At 39.7% G+C, this 15,041-nt stretch overlaps 1 protein-coding gene across 6 annotated transcripts in view; it reads left to right on the top strand.

Moving 5' to 3' along the window:
• nalcn (sodium leak channel, non-selective) overlaps positions 1-15,041 on the top strand; it is an 89,237-nt gene that overhangs the window by 18,044 nt on the left and 56,152 nt on the right. For all 6 annotated transcript variants that reach the window (XM_088083485.1, XM_042494455.2, XM_088083488.1 and 3 more), the window contains one exon: positions 2,687-2,773. In XM_088083485.1, coding sequence (XP_087939611.1) covers positions 2,687-2,773 — 87 coding nt within the window. The remainder of the gene's footprint in view (positions 1-2,686; positions 2,774-15,041) is intronic.

The following is a 15,041-nucleotide window of genomic DNA, read 5'->3' as shown; positions in this document are numbered from 1 at the left end:
ATTTCTCAACATTATCCAGTCCAGACTGCATTCATTTATGTCAGTGATTTGCATTGGCTTGACATTTTTGAGTTGGACATTTAGCGGTGTTACAAGTATCCTTTCAGGTGTTATATGAGTTGTTAGTCTGGTCTTGATTAATGTTTATGTTTTTCATGATATAAACACTTACAGTAGACTACTCTGGATTTAAGGGGGTTAGAAGGTGGGTTTGAAGCAGAGAAAAATCAAGAGAGAAAGAGTATTTTGTAAAATGTTTCATTTATAGTTGTATTGCATTTAGCCAAGGAGGCAGAAAATCAGAGTTGTTATTCGTTCCAGAGCTGAATTCACAGAGAATATGTAACACTCCATAAGGTGTTGTATGGTAGCAGCTAATTAACACGCTAATAAATACATCAATAAATAATGAATGTGGTGGGTGGATGCATGGATCGGCATGTGTATTGTGCAGATATTTTGTTGCTTACAAGAAAATTGGCCCACCACTGAAGCACATCTGAAGTTGGAATTGGATTTGTGAGGAATCCAAATTTCCTTTCAAACATTTGACATTTAACCGTAATGGAGTTGGCCTGACAAGCAGAGAGCTGTTTTCAGTGCTGTTATTTATTTAAATAATGCATCTTGGAAAGTCATTAAACTAAAACCACTGTTACTTCAATCACGATTGAAAACAGGCTGGTGCCACTGGCATGCATATGCTGCTCTGACCTTGAAAACAATTAGCCTTTCTTTCCATTATCAAAATTAATTGTAATCACATCGTCATGCCCCAATCTTTATCTTCGAGGGGGGAAAAACTAATTAGCTGTGGTGTAACATTTAACTGTCAATCACAGAGGCTGAGACAATATGCTCCCTTCCTCATGCTCCCCAGAGAGGAAGACTAGTGTAAGGTGTCCCTCTGAGATACAACCCATGACACAACCCCCATTCCTTTACTTCACTGTACTGTCTCCAGATTATTGCGGCTTTTAATAGCGATTAGGCTGTAGAGCCTTTCTGCGTTGATAAAAAGACAAAGGATAAATCCTATTTTGTTTCACAGGATCAGGGTTTTTGTCCTATATTTTGGTGAGTGGAGTTGTAATTAAGGGCTGAACGTGAAGATGAATTACAGTGAAGTATACTCAGGCTTGTCTGAAGTTAAATGATATCTACCCTTTGTGTTTCACATCAAAGTTGTAGATAGTATAGTCTTTGCTGTGTTATATTAAAAGCAATATCATAAAAGCTTTGAATTGGGCACCACGGTCTTATTATGATGTGATAAAACGTGAAGCTGATGTGACAGGTATGAGACACAGCTGAAACCTGGAAATATGTACAGTGTCTAATAAAAAAGTATAAGGTGGAGTGATTGAAGGGTTCCTACATGTAGGAAGCAAGCAGTGGCTCTTTGTATTGTCTGTGATGCAAGTAGAAATTTATGTGATTTCGAAATTTTAACAGCCTTCAAATTTCACTTAGTTCTCAGTCGCTTTGCATAACATTGTCACCAATTGTTAAGTGAATTTTAGAGAACAATCATGCAAAAAAAAAAGAAATTCAGGTTTGTGGTTTCACCAACCCATTCACCAACAGAGCACTGATATTGGACAATTCTGTAAAATCTGGATTAAATGGAGTCCTATACTTTTTTTTTTAGAATAGTTCTTTTCAGCTTTGCTAGTGGCATGTGGGTGTTGATTTGTCCTCCACTCTGTTGAATGCTGAAATATCTCGACAAATATTAGATGCAGTGACATGCATTTTTCACATACATTCATGGCCCCCAAAGGATGAATCTGGCAAAGATTAGGCTGTATAAGAAAAACATTTGTGTGTTAGCATTGACATTTTGAGCATGTTAGTATGCAGACATTACCTTCAGCTCATAGCAACGCTGTGTAAAGTCTCACTGAGACACGAGCAAAGCTTCGATCTTTTTTATTTTATCATAACTTCCCAATTTCTCAGTTTTGAGATCAATAAAGTATATCTATCTATCTATCTATCTATCTATCTATCTATCTATCTATCTATCTATCTATCTATCTATCTGTCTATCTATCTATCTAACTGGTGTTGTAATAGTAACACATGGAAACTATTTTGTGGTTATATAGTTAAGATTAAGAAAATATTGTGTTTACGGCAATACAGCTCTGATTGAGGCATGGTTAAGGGGAGATTTGTCATGTCAGAAATTTCATTATCCTAAGTCCTCTCAGAGATTTGGGAAGATTTGACAACCAACTGGAACTAGCGCTTCAAGTTCACTCTTCTGCCAACTTTTCTGTTAATAGAGTAAGCAAGGAGTAGGACGAATGACACGGCATTTTAGAATCAGTTTTCATTACAGTGTTTATTTATGTTGTTAATGATTTAAACAAGTGACTGATATTTATGAGTGAGCCAGCTGTCTTGTGAGTTTGAAAGTCTCCGCTGTGATATTGGTTTGTTTTTATTTCTGCTGTTGGTCCTTAGGCCTGCATACTGTATTTAGTAGCTATCACATTGTTTTTGTGTGGGTATGAATCTGTGTGTATGATGCCTTCAGCTTTTTTGTGGCCACAGATGTTTTATGAAGATGTAGCCAAAGGGTAGATGTGTGTGTTTGAGTCTTGTCCAGTACTTTGAATAGAGTGCAAGGTTTTTTTGGTGTGTGCTCTGCCCCTCATGTGCTGTCCTTGTGCCACAGATGTTCCATGAAGACGCTGCTGGGGGGTGGCAGCTTGTAGCTGTGGACGTCAACAAACCACATGGCCGAGCGCCTGCCTGCCTCCAGGTAAACACACCACATAATTAATATGCTGCTGGTGCTGCTGGTGTAAAGTCTTTCTCTCTCACACACACACATGCATATTTCATGTTATGCAAAAGGTGACACCTGAACATACATGTTTTTGAACGTACCTGAACTAGAAAAGCTGAGCTGTGCACGCTACACACTCCATTGTTATTTAAATGTCTCTCTTGATGTCGAAATGCTTTGTATTAATAGAGAATCAGTAAACCTCATCCATTTAACAAGTGCCACAGACGCACACAGTATCACCTCATTGTTTTCACATTTGTCTGTGTCTTCAATGGCCGTGTCAAACGACTAAATGATGGGATTTTAAATGAGGGGAGGCTCGTGTTTGATGTGTAGAGCTTCGCTAATGATGTTGCTCCGGTGATAGATGAGTTTTAAATGACATCTACATGATGGACGCCACTGTTGCCCCGTGGTCGGTGTGATCCAAACGGTTTGGGCTTTAAAGATAAGCCCAAAGCAGCGGGTGATGCTCGCAGCTGGCCCACTGTTGATAGCAGTACGGTGTAAAAGGCTGGGCCCTTGCTGTGCGATACCGCCAATAGGGTCTACGGCTATGAGAGGGAGGAAAGCTGTCAACAAACCCTCATGGTGAAAATACTATTCCGGAGCTAAGCTTGAAGGAAACACACAAACAGAGCGAGGAAGAGAGCACAAATAAAAATAGAGAAATGTGGGGTAGAGAAGAAGGGAAGAAACGAGAAAGGGAAGAACGTGAAATATGCAGTATTCCCATTAAAGCAGCACGTCCCCCAGAGCCTCATCATCAGTTGGAGGAAAGATTTAGATAACCAGAGGGATAAACACGGCTGACTTCCCTCTGAGCCCTGTGCTCCATTACAAGGAACACCCAAAGGCTGCTTCATCTGCCTCATTCACACAAACCAAAATAACTATTGCTGTCATCCTGGGCCAACAAGAAGACCACCAAGGGTTAACTGACTGACAGAGAGAGGCATTAGGCCATGTTCGGACTGACAAAGCACTGTGTCAAATATCACAGCTTCCATTTCAGTGAGACTGCTGCTTTGGCAAAGCTGGGGAGCCAAACGCAGAGGGCACCCACAAAACAGTGAACGGCTGCCTGGCAGAAAAGTTGAACCTGTCTTAACTTTTGCTGCAGCGCAGCATTATGTAGGTACAAATTGCATTACCTAACAAATAGTTCAAGTGCACATTCCTGGTGGATTACTTTGTAATGTAAATGACATAATTCTGCTGTTTACCTTGCAGTAGTTGAGAAAGGATTGCTGTTGTGATAACTTTTTAGAGTAAAATCTGCTAAAAAGCACTGTGGACTGTGCAAGGCTTTTTTTTAATCTTATGTGTGTGAGTGAGTTTGTTTGTGTGTGTGTGTGTGTGTGTGTGTGTGTGTGTGTGTGTGTGTGTGTGTGTGTGTGTGTGTGTGTGTGTATGTGTGTATCCCTTTTTTAATCATTTTGTGTCCCCTCTTTACATTCCCACGTTTTTGCGGGTCTGTTAACACAGCACAGGCTGAACAGGTAATGTGTTGGTAAGGCTTGGGCTGACAGTATAAGAGTGCAGTACTGAAGGCCCCAGTACCATGAAGTAATACTGTAGTCAGAGCAACACTGGAATAAGCAGCCTGAGGGATTCCCTACCCAGTAAATTAAGCCCTCATGGCTGGGTATCTAGTTTGGGCATTTATGTTGTGTTCCATTTGTAATGGGACGTGTGAATTCAGAGTTTCCATATTTTGACTGGAATGCCTCGTGAACTTTCCACTTGGAAAGTCAGAGTAACCTAATATGCTGTAGTAAAATACTGCTTCATTAGCATTTCTCTCTTATTCGTCTCTCACTAAAACAGTTGGTCACACTGTTCTGTCCTACTTCTGTCTGTGGACATGTTGCTATAGTTTTTGGATGTGCAAAATACGTCGTAATGCATTGTTATCAACTGGCATTGCTAATATTGACCCGGATCAAACTGTTGTTGCTAACATCTTGTGTTTCCGAACTTGGGTGTGACGTCATTCTTAGCTCCCACTTCCAAGGTAAATTGTATGGAGCATTTTTACCTTGCCCAAAATCTTCAAGACCATGAATCTCCCCCCAAGTTTCCATCAAGGATTTAATAGAGTACTGTGATGTTATTGATTACCCCTAATATCCATTGTGGATTCCTTATTTCACTTAGGCTTTTAGGTGTAATAGAAGCCTTTTGTCTGATAGACAGGTCGTTAGTCTCCCAAGGTCATCAACTTGTAGTTTCTTTACTCTATCCTTACCTTTATTGGTACGTCTCACTACTACCTGTAGCTTTTCACCCACACCAAGCAGTCATGCTTTTTTTAACACATCTCTATTTTAAGTCTGAACCGCCTTAAGGATGCAGACTTTGTGGGACTGAGGTCCTGTGAGATGGAGCGAGTTGCGCAGTGTTTTAGTGGGTCAGAGTGCAGAACAACTCACACCTCCATCACATGGAGCGTTTCAGCTCTGGGCAATGGCCCAGAAATTGTGATCGATGTCTCCTGTCAAAGAGAGCCTGACACATAAAAAAAGCACCAGAGAAAGAAAGAAATATAGGAAGGGATAATCATATTATCATCCTTTCTTTATATTAATATCAGGGGAGTATATTTCATTCTAGAATCAGTGTTACACAAGACATTTATGGCAATGTTCTGCCAGTGATTCAAGGTCGCACAGTGGGTGCAGGTAGATGGGAAGAACAGAACAACGAATCAGGTAGAGTGGTTAAAGGATTTTTCAGTAACATGCACACTGATATTCCACTATTTTAAATATGACAATATTCCAGATTTGATACCAAACATGTAAGTAGCATATTCTTTTTGAATATTCCACACCTGCCCTAATTCTGTATGTAGATATTCTGTTTAAGACGTGGGATATGCCGATATTATTTAGGTTGTATGAACATTCTTTGGACATGTATTTAGTGCATTTTGAATATACATCTCAATCGGGATTTTTACGATAGTTTGCAACACATAACATCTTGCCTCTTTACAATCAGCTCTCTGTGTTGTCATGGTTACGCTTTACACAAACCAACTAGTCAACCGTTTTTCAAGGCTGTGGGGTAGAGATGCATGCCCAAAACATGCATGTAAATGGGAATATTGATGGAATATTCATTTTCATTAGCCATGTTAGCAGCTTAATTTTACAGAATAAGGGCAAAAATAGGGATATTCTATGCATGTAAATGTAGAAAGTTAAAAAGACAGCAGAAGGTATTTGTATACACAGCCTGTGTACCTCTTTGTCATAGGCTTCACAAGCCATAAATCTATACATTACATTATTTATTTAGATAACTGTTTACATGACTTAAGTTTTTCCTTGTCCACCACAGAAGCAAACTTAAGATCCCCTTTAAAAAGCCACTATATTGATTTATATGACATCTAAAAGAATAAGCACAATGCCTTGATTACATGATGGATTTTCAGATTTTAACTCTGCTTTTTATCTGCTATGTAGTGCTACTTCACTAGTGAAGCCTTGAACCTATCCTTTAAACCCAACTCTTTTCATCAATTGCGAGTGGTTTTCTTTTATAGATTCAGAGATATTTCACACACATGCTGTTTTGATAAATTTCAAGAAGTTTCAGTGTTAAGTATAGTACTCACCCTATAAAGGCTTCAAAGGTTACTGTAATAAGTTTTAAATTCTTCTCTTCACAGACAGTGGTGACTGTGATCAGCTTGAATTCATGTCAGTTGCAGTGAATGCCATAGAAAATAAATTTTCATGATGGAAAAACTTGCACACAGTGTGTGATTTGTTACGATGTGCTTATGTTTGTTGCAAAAGCTCACTGTAAGCAGAACCATCTATGCCTGAGCTACAAATTGGAGTATTTCGTTAAAAATGTGAGTATTTGTAACAGAAGAAGAGGCAGCTGGACAGTGAAGTACTAGATTGTGCTGCAAAAAGTTCCAATGAATGTTTACATCATTAAAATGGTTTGAAGTATTCGAGCTGACCACAAGAACTGGTCTCTGTGAAGGATGAAGTTATAACTACCTTCAAGTAAACAGGATTAGGCGCTAGAATACAGATTTTGGTGAAAAAAGTCACTTTTAAGTACTGTTGTTATTTAAATTTCTGCCTACTAGAGCATTCAAAATGTCAAGCTTGAGGCAAATAATAATCATGTAGAGTAAAAGTTGAATAGTACTTCGAGTAACTTTGACATGCATCATGCAGTGCTTAATTTCAAAAGTCATCCATTGTTTTCAGTTGCCAGTCACACACTGACAGCATTTTGTAGCATGTCAAGCCATCAAGCCATTCTGAGAATTTTTTGATATTCTGATGGTGTCGGGAAACCGTAAGATCTAATCCAGCTGTTCAAACCAAACCACAAAGGTCTCTTTACAAAGAGGACACGGCTGCTGCGTACCAGGTGTGTGCAACAAAGATTGGTCACACTACTATTATTCCAACAATGGCAAATAAATAACAAATTCCCGGTGGATAAATGTCGATGAAATGTGGTAACCAAATTTCTCGACAAGCAACAAAGCTATTTAACTGAATACCATGATGGGAAAATCCAGTCGCATGTGCCACCAGGCCTAGGACAAGCATAAATAAAGAAAGACAGAGATAAGGATGTATCATTTAGAGAGACAGTTAAAGAGCAAAGTGGACAGCTTGCATGGGTCGTTAAAAAAAATCTATAAAAGCTTAGGTCAAGAAGTCAGTTAAAGGAATAAGGGAAAGAATGGAACCGGAAATTGGTATTTCAAAATTGCGTCTTGGTTTGCTAAAAGAAATAATACAGGCAACCAGCCTTACTCTAAAAGAGACAGTATACTCCAAAATCAAAAAATGCATATTTTTCCTCTTACCTGTAGTGCTATTTATGTATCAGTCTTGACTTGTGGTGCTCAAAGCATGAAAAAAAATAAAAAATAAAACTGGAAAAAAATAAACAGCAAAGTCTCCAGAAATCATGACCTGGTTACTAAAGATAATCCACAGACCTTGTTGTGAAAAGTTTCATGCAAGAACTATTTCTTTCTTAAGAATTACACCCACCAACCATATCACCGCACGGAAGGAAGCGTGCATCTACTCATAGACGTGAGGCTTGTGACAGCACGAGATGTAAACATTAACGGCATCCTCTTCGGCTAAACTGTAATGTTAGCTGGCTTACTGGTGCTTGGTGAGCGAGCAGTAGTTGCACGCTTCCTTCTGAGTGGTGACGCGGTTGGCATGTGTTGTTCGGTAGAAACTAAAGAAAATAGTTCCAATATGAAACTGCTCACAACAAGGTCTGTGGATTATCTTGAATAAGCAGGTCATGATTTCTGAAAAGAGACTTTGCTGTTTAGTTTTTCATTTCATTTTTATTGGCAATTTGAGCATCTTAAGCCATCTAGTTCCACTGCATTGGAGGGAAGGCAGACATCTCAAGGGCGGATATCTCCAACATTCGGCAACTCACACCAAAACAAAATAGACTGATAAATAGCTTTACAAGTAAGGGGAAGAATGTGTATTTTTTTTATTTTAATGATAACAATAATAACTTTATCAATATAGTACCTTTAAAAACAGAGTTTAAAAAGTACTTTGACAAATAAGGCAAAGCAGAAGCAAGAAGGGTGTCTTGCAGAGGCAACAAAATAAGAGCCAAAGAAAAGTGCCAAACTAAGGCCAGACAAAAATTAGAGTTAAGAGAGAAACAATTACGAAACAGAAATAACATTTACAACCCATACCAATAAGAGTAAATACAATTCAAAGAATATAAGCAATAAACACAGAAATAATAGCACTAATAGTAGAATTAACATTCTGCAGTGAACTGTCCCTTAAAGTACATTTAAACTTGATGTCTCATCATTGTGATAGACTTGCCATATGATGACAATGAGGACTTGCTAGAAAAAGATTAGATAGCTAATATCAGTCTGGTGTGAATTTGTCAGAGTGCTGAGTATGCGAGCAAGAGGACCTGGTCACTGGCGGTGGAAGATAAGGAGGCATTTCAGTTTGTGCATAAAAACTGCTGGATAGAAAATGCATTAAACAAACACAAATATGCAATGTAACATAGGAACTCTGCATACATAATGTACATAACCATGATGTTGTGGAGAGTAATGCACAGCAGTTTCTCTTCAGTATGTAGAGGATAGAATGGGTTGTTGTTATTTTTGAGCAGTTTATGTTGTTTGATGTGTTAATAGCGGGAGTGGGAAGGCACGTCATTTAAAGCTGGTATCCTTTTCAATAAATGATGGATATCCCCTGCTCTCTTTCTTGCCAAACAACTTATTTCATTGCTTTTCACCCATATCAGAAGGGAGCATTCCTGGCTGAGTAGACAGGTAGAGTGAAGGCAGGCAGTGCAGATCCAGCCTGCAGGGCCATCTGCGAGTGCCGGGGAAGTGAAGTGTGAGTTTCTGTTCTGCTCTGCCTGGCTCCAGAGTAATTGGCCGTCAAATGATTAAAATGTTTCAGGGCTGGCAGGTGGGCGCTATCTACCGACAGGCGGCCTGTGTGTGTCGTGCTGTTTGTCTGCCACTAACCTTACCCATACCTGTCGGACTGTCTTTTAAACCATCTGTACGTGTCCAATCAGGCCTCTGTGTTTCTGACTGTCAGCCTGTCGATCTGCCTGTTGACGTCTGTCCATTTGCGCATGTGTGTGGGTGTCAGTCTGGTCTGTCTGGGTGCAACGGGCTGCGGCAGTTGGAGATAACACGTAATTGATTAACCACCTGCTCTTTTTGGAGACAGAGAGGAGACGGCAGCTTCCCCTCCTGAGGGGCTACAGACCAAAATAGCTCTCAAAATGGGAAGCGTTCCTCTCCCACTCTGACAGTTGTGCAGTCAGTGTTTTTATTGGATGTGATAATCTTAAGCATGACCTTATTTTGATCAGTCATCCTAAGCCGTACTTGTTGTGGTGTTTTCTAATTCACCTTCCTCTTAAGCCTCAGTTTCTGTCGGTGGTGCTCTTTTCTTTCTCTATTTGCAGTCATGATGGCTATAGTGAGAGGGAGTCATGGAGCATATTTTGGAGGATAATGTACGTGGCTATGGTAGCCGTCATGGTTTGTCACCGGTCTAATTATCTGTCATCTGTCTGATGTTCCTCATCAGAAATGTATATGTACGTGCAAAAGACCAATGCCCATATAAAGAACCTCTCGACAGAAGCGAATCTTTTAAAGTTTTAGCAACTTCAGGAAGCCAAGTTTACTGTGTATGTATATGTGTGTATATATATATAAATACTATATATCTGTATTGTGTTGGTTGCAAACTAGGCCATCATATCATATCAAGAGAACTCGCAGATCTCCTAACTCCTCTTTGTGATGATCAAATAAAGTCAGACTAAGATTTACTGAAGTAACTAACACCTAGAAAGAACAAGGTCATTGTACTTGTCATTTCTAAGTTGCGATAACTTTACAAAATTAAGTAAATACAGCTAAATTTCAAGTAAACTTAACAATAGAAACATAAAGTAAACATAAATTAAGATCCATAGTTATGTAATGTTGCGAACTATTGTTTTAAAGCCAAGATATTACAGTAAATGTAAAATTTTTAAATTAAGGTTTGAAAGTCTTAACATATGATTGTGCTGTATGTGTTTGTAATAGTGACCTGCATATGCCATGGAGTTAAATAGGTGAACTCAGTTATTTAGTGCTTTCCTGTGTCTCTTAGTTTTGCTCTTGTGGTAGCAGTGTAGACCAGTGGAGGTTAATGAAGCATCATTCCTCTTTCCCTACAGACCTGTTCTAATAATTAGCCTCTAGTGCTCCACAATACCATAATTACACTGCAGGCTGGAGCTTTGGCTGCTATAAGCAAAAAACCAAAGGTGACACTCTCTACAGGTGTACCCCAGTGAATTAAAAAAGTCTTTAAAATGCAACATAGACTTACCTTGTAGGGAGGAAAAAATCAAATTTATTTCTATATTTGAGTGATCAAAACATATTTGAAATGACCAATAAGTAAGGGTATACAAGTATGATAAAATTTGAAATTCAGGAGGATCGTGTGATTAATTTAGCATTGTTTATTTGGAGATGCTCCCTCCTCTTGTATCAGACCTCTGTCCACAGAGTTAAATACAGAGTAATGGATAGCCCAGGAGCTCACTGGGGGGCACTGAGGTCCGATAAAAGGAAAACCTTTTTGACCTCTCCCTTCGAAGCCAGAGGTTATTGATTCTCTGGAAGTCTCCTTTTCCCCCTGTCACCGATCTTTGCCCTGTGGATCTTCCCAGCGACACCGCTTGTATCATTTTAAGCTCTCACACACATACACACGATGTTTCAAGGTTAAGGTCAGTTTGTCTGTGTGTGAAAGGAGAGGCAGGGGCACATAGAAAAGGGATATTTGCCAGATGGGAAAAAAATCAGGAGCGGCAAAGAGTAATCACAGTGAGAATATTGCTATAGGTCCTGTGAAAGGAGAGTGAACGAAATTTGACCAGTCTTGTGAGATCATCACTCTTGGAGAGAATACCAAGACAGAATCCGATTGGGCCTAGACTGCTATCAGCCTGATGCACATGTAGTAGTGATGTACGCTTAAATGAAATAAAGCAAAACTCTATAAGGAATAGCCAGACAGGAAATGGACGCAGAGGAGGCAAAGCACAGCAGATATTATTAAGAGTTGGAGGGCACAGACATGCAGACCATCATGTTTTATTAAGACCTGTTTTCCAGCCAGAGATATGAGTCAGCCTGCTCCTGTCAGAACGGTAATAAGCCAAGGGGCTCCCACTTGGCTACATCCCCAACCCAGCAAGCTTTTACACACCCACTCCTTTAGCCCAAAGTTTTAGATTAAAATAACTCTGTGTAGAAAACACACTTAGCCACAAGTTGAAGGGATACTTAGCCAATTTTCAACCAGCTTTGAATCATAACAGTATGGATAGTGTTTTTATTTACTGTATTTATACAGTATAAGATTGCAAGGATAGTGCACATTAACCTTTTTGAACCTGGGCAAAAAAGCTTGATTTCTCTCAAAAACATGGGAAGAAGGCAATGAGCAACTGAAGATGAAATGACCCAGAAATTAGTGACACATTAGTCAAAAGTAACTGAAAATTTAAGCACAAAAAAATCAACAACAAACAAAACGGGAAAATTAAAAACAAACAAAGAAATGACCTAAAAAACTGCTTAGAATTATAAAAAATATGTAAAAAATAATTAAAAATATATATCTATGATAATTATAAATATAGTTCTCTTGATATCTTTCCCTAGCTTAAAAAAATGTCTAAATCTACTAATTTCTTTGCCTTTTTCCCATGTTTTTGAATGAAATCAAACCAATTTGCTCAGGTTTTAAAGGTTTAAATACTTGTGAAAAGGCATCTGAATGCAGCACCAAAAGTGTTGTCGATCCAGGTCTCAAAGGTTTGATAGACTTTTCTGTAAATGAGCCAGTTTAACCAGCTTGGCTAACTTTAATGACAACTACAGATAACAAAACATCAGAACAGGAACAATGTGTATGTGCAAATCAACTTTGGTAAACGTCCCTCTCTGACCAACACCCACATCTCCCTGACCACAGGGTCTACATTCATATGCTCGCACCACGGGCACAAATGTTTCCATTGCCACTTTTAGTTGTGCCGAGTAAATAAATCTTTGTGGTTTGGAGTTTAGTTGCTCTCCTGCGTCCTTGTTTTTACCTCACATATCTGCTTTATTTTGCCTTTTCATGATGGCTTTCATCCATATAGGAGTCTGTTAAGTTACTGCTGATGAAAACTCAATATTTCCTTATTTTGCTCCTTCACAATAAAGTATTTTACATAACATAACAATAATGATAACAATAATGATTAGAATAATAATAATAAACTTTATTGATAAAGCACCTCTCATAACACAGTAACAACATGCTTTACAATAAAAACAAAACACATAAAAAGTACGAAAGGAAGCAAGAGCCAAACACTAGGTACATAGTAAAAAAGGATAAAATGACTAAAAAAATGTCATAAAACATGAATGAAATCACTGAAAAACAACTCTAAAGAAGTGTGAAGAATGTGAAATGAAATGTGTTTATCACCAGATTAGTGGACATTTGCTCAACAAGAACAAGTCTACTGATACCACAGAGAGGAAAGTACAAGCAGATATTTGCCAGCCGCCATATTGTTTCCTTCATCAAAATAGCCAAGTTCACATTCTGTCACCCACCAGTCTGAGCTTTTTATTTGTCCCGTGCAGCGCAGTTGCGAGTGTGTCTGTGTTTTTTTACTGCATAGATGGCCCGGTTTTAAGGAGAGACAATCTTTACAGCAGTAAAATACTTCAGTTTGACAAGAGACTGAATTACATCACCTGTTCTACGTGTTAATTTGTCCGGTTGTAGATCATACAGAACAAAAGAAAATAGCTTTGACAGAACTGTGAGTGCCATCACTTGTTAATTCATTGTCAACAAATGCCAGTGAAGAGACTGAAGAGATAAGTCAAGTGAAGCAGTCTGTAATCCCACTCAGTTTCTCCTTAATCTCAGTAAACAGGAGACAGAAAACTGTAGCAGGAGAGGGTGCCAGAACATGGCCCAGCCTGTTGGTGACAATTCCTGTGTGAATACTGTTATATCCTGCCAGCTATGTGCACATGTGCTACACTTGTCTCATGTACCAGTGGAAAGAGCATTTGTCCTCCTTGGCAGTCTGAGTGAACAGACGGAGCACGAGGAAGCAGTCCTTGCTCTGTCAGTCTGCCTCTCTGTCTGGTTGTGTTACAGTTGCAGCCACTGGACATGCTCCAGGTATGATGCATATGCACCCCGCCTCCTCCTCCAGGTGACTGGCATGCATATTGACGGCAGATCACAGCCGAAAGTTGTCTCACCTCATGTGTTATATTGCAGTTTATGTCACACTGACCAAACAGCCTTTAGAGAGCGGCTTTGCTGCACTGTTTAAATTGACTGAGCATAAATTGGGCGATAAAAAAGTGTACCCAGACAAGAAGCCAGGAGGCTTGATGAAAAGAGAAATGTGTTCTGTTTATTTCTTCTCATTTTTAATGTTGTTTTTCATTTTTTACTGCGGGAAAATCACACCCAGCACACAGTGTTTCCCCAAATACCAATTTACGTGCCACTTGAAATGATGTCTTTTTATCTACAGCACTATTTGCATGCATAATTTCCATCATGTACAGTCAAGCAAATAAGAGCTGAGTACTTGCATTTTGCAGAATGAACTGTGTCATGTATTGAGCTTCGCTATCAGATGAGATGATGTGAGTGTTTCCTGGCTAAAAGCCAAAGCCCTAACTTAATGTGTGGCTTCTGCTTGCAAAACTCGACATCAGGGTGTGTGTGTGTGTGTTGCTTGTGCCTGCACACAGCGAGCACCTGGTGTTTCAAAGACCCAGCCAGAGGCAACGCAAATAAATAGCATCCATCAAACACGTGTGAAAGGATTTCAGAGACACACAAGCCTGAGAAACATCAAACGGCAGGGGAGAGCCATCTTGTCCCTCAATTGGTGCCGTTAAATTGATTCTGACATCTTGAGGCCATATATGGAGTGCCAGTGCCATCAGCAGCACTGGGCGAGCTAGACCATTTTGCCTCTGGAATGGAAGCGTTATCTGGTGAAGTGCACCACATCTTCAGCCAAATTGTGGAAAAAAAGGGGGGAATGTGAGGGAAAGATTAATAGGTGATTGTGTGGCAGAGCTGGATGGGCAGACTGTATCTCCGTGTGACAGAGGTTACAAATGCACACTGCTCTCTGGCTCGCTCTCCGGCATTCCTCAGCAGTGTGATTCCCGAAAGCTGACAGAGAATATGGGCAAAGTCAGGACCTTGAGAAAATCAACCGTTTCATACGCACAAGCATGTACTTTCTGTTCTCTGTCAGTTTGCTTCTATCTCTCTTGCCCCCCCCTCACGCACACATACACACACACACACACACACACACACACACACACACACTCACACACACACACACACACACACACACACACACACAGCTCCATTCAGCCAAAACACCCATGGGGGAGAGCGTCTGGTTGCTGGAAATGTCAAACTGCTTTGTCACGTCCAATCTCAGTCAGGGAGCCTAACCACTCTGTGTGTAGAGTGGGCATGTGTGCATGTTGTGCAAAAACAGTCAAACCAAAGACTAGCAGCTCTGTCGGTCTGGGCTATCAGTGGAGCTCAGAAGAACTCTTCTGGATCTCACATTT

Source organism: Plectropomus leopardus, chromosome 10, assembly GCF_026936395.1.
Source record: "Plectropomus leopardus strain MGB_pleo_1.0 chromosome 10, ASM2693639v1, whole genome shotgun sequence".
NCBI lineage: Eukaryota > Metazoa > Chordata > Actinopteri > Perciformes > Serranidae > Plectropomus > Plectropomus leopardus.
Note: the sequence above shows the minus strand (reverse complement) of the source record. Positions and strands in the feature narration are given on the sequence as shown.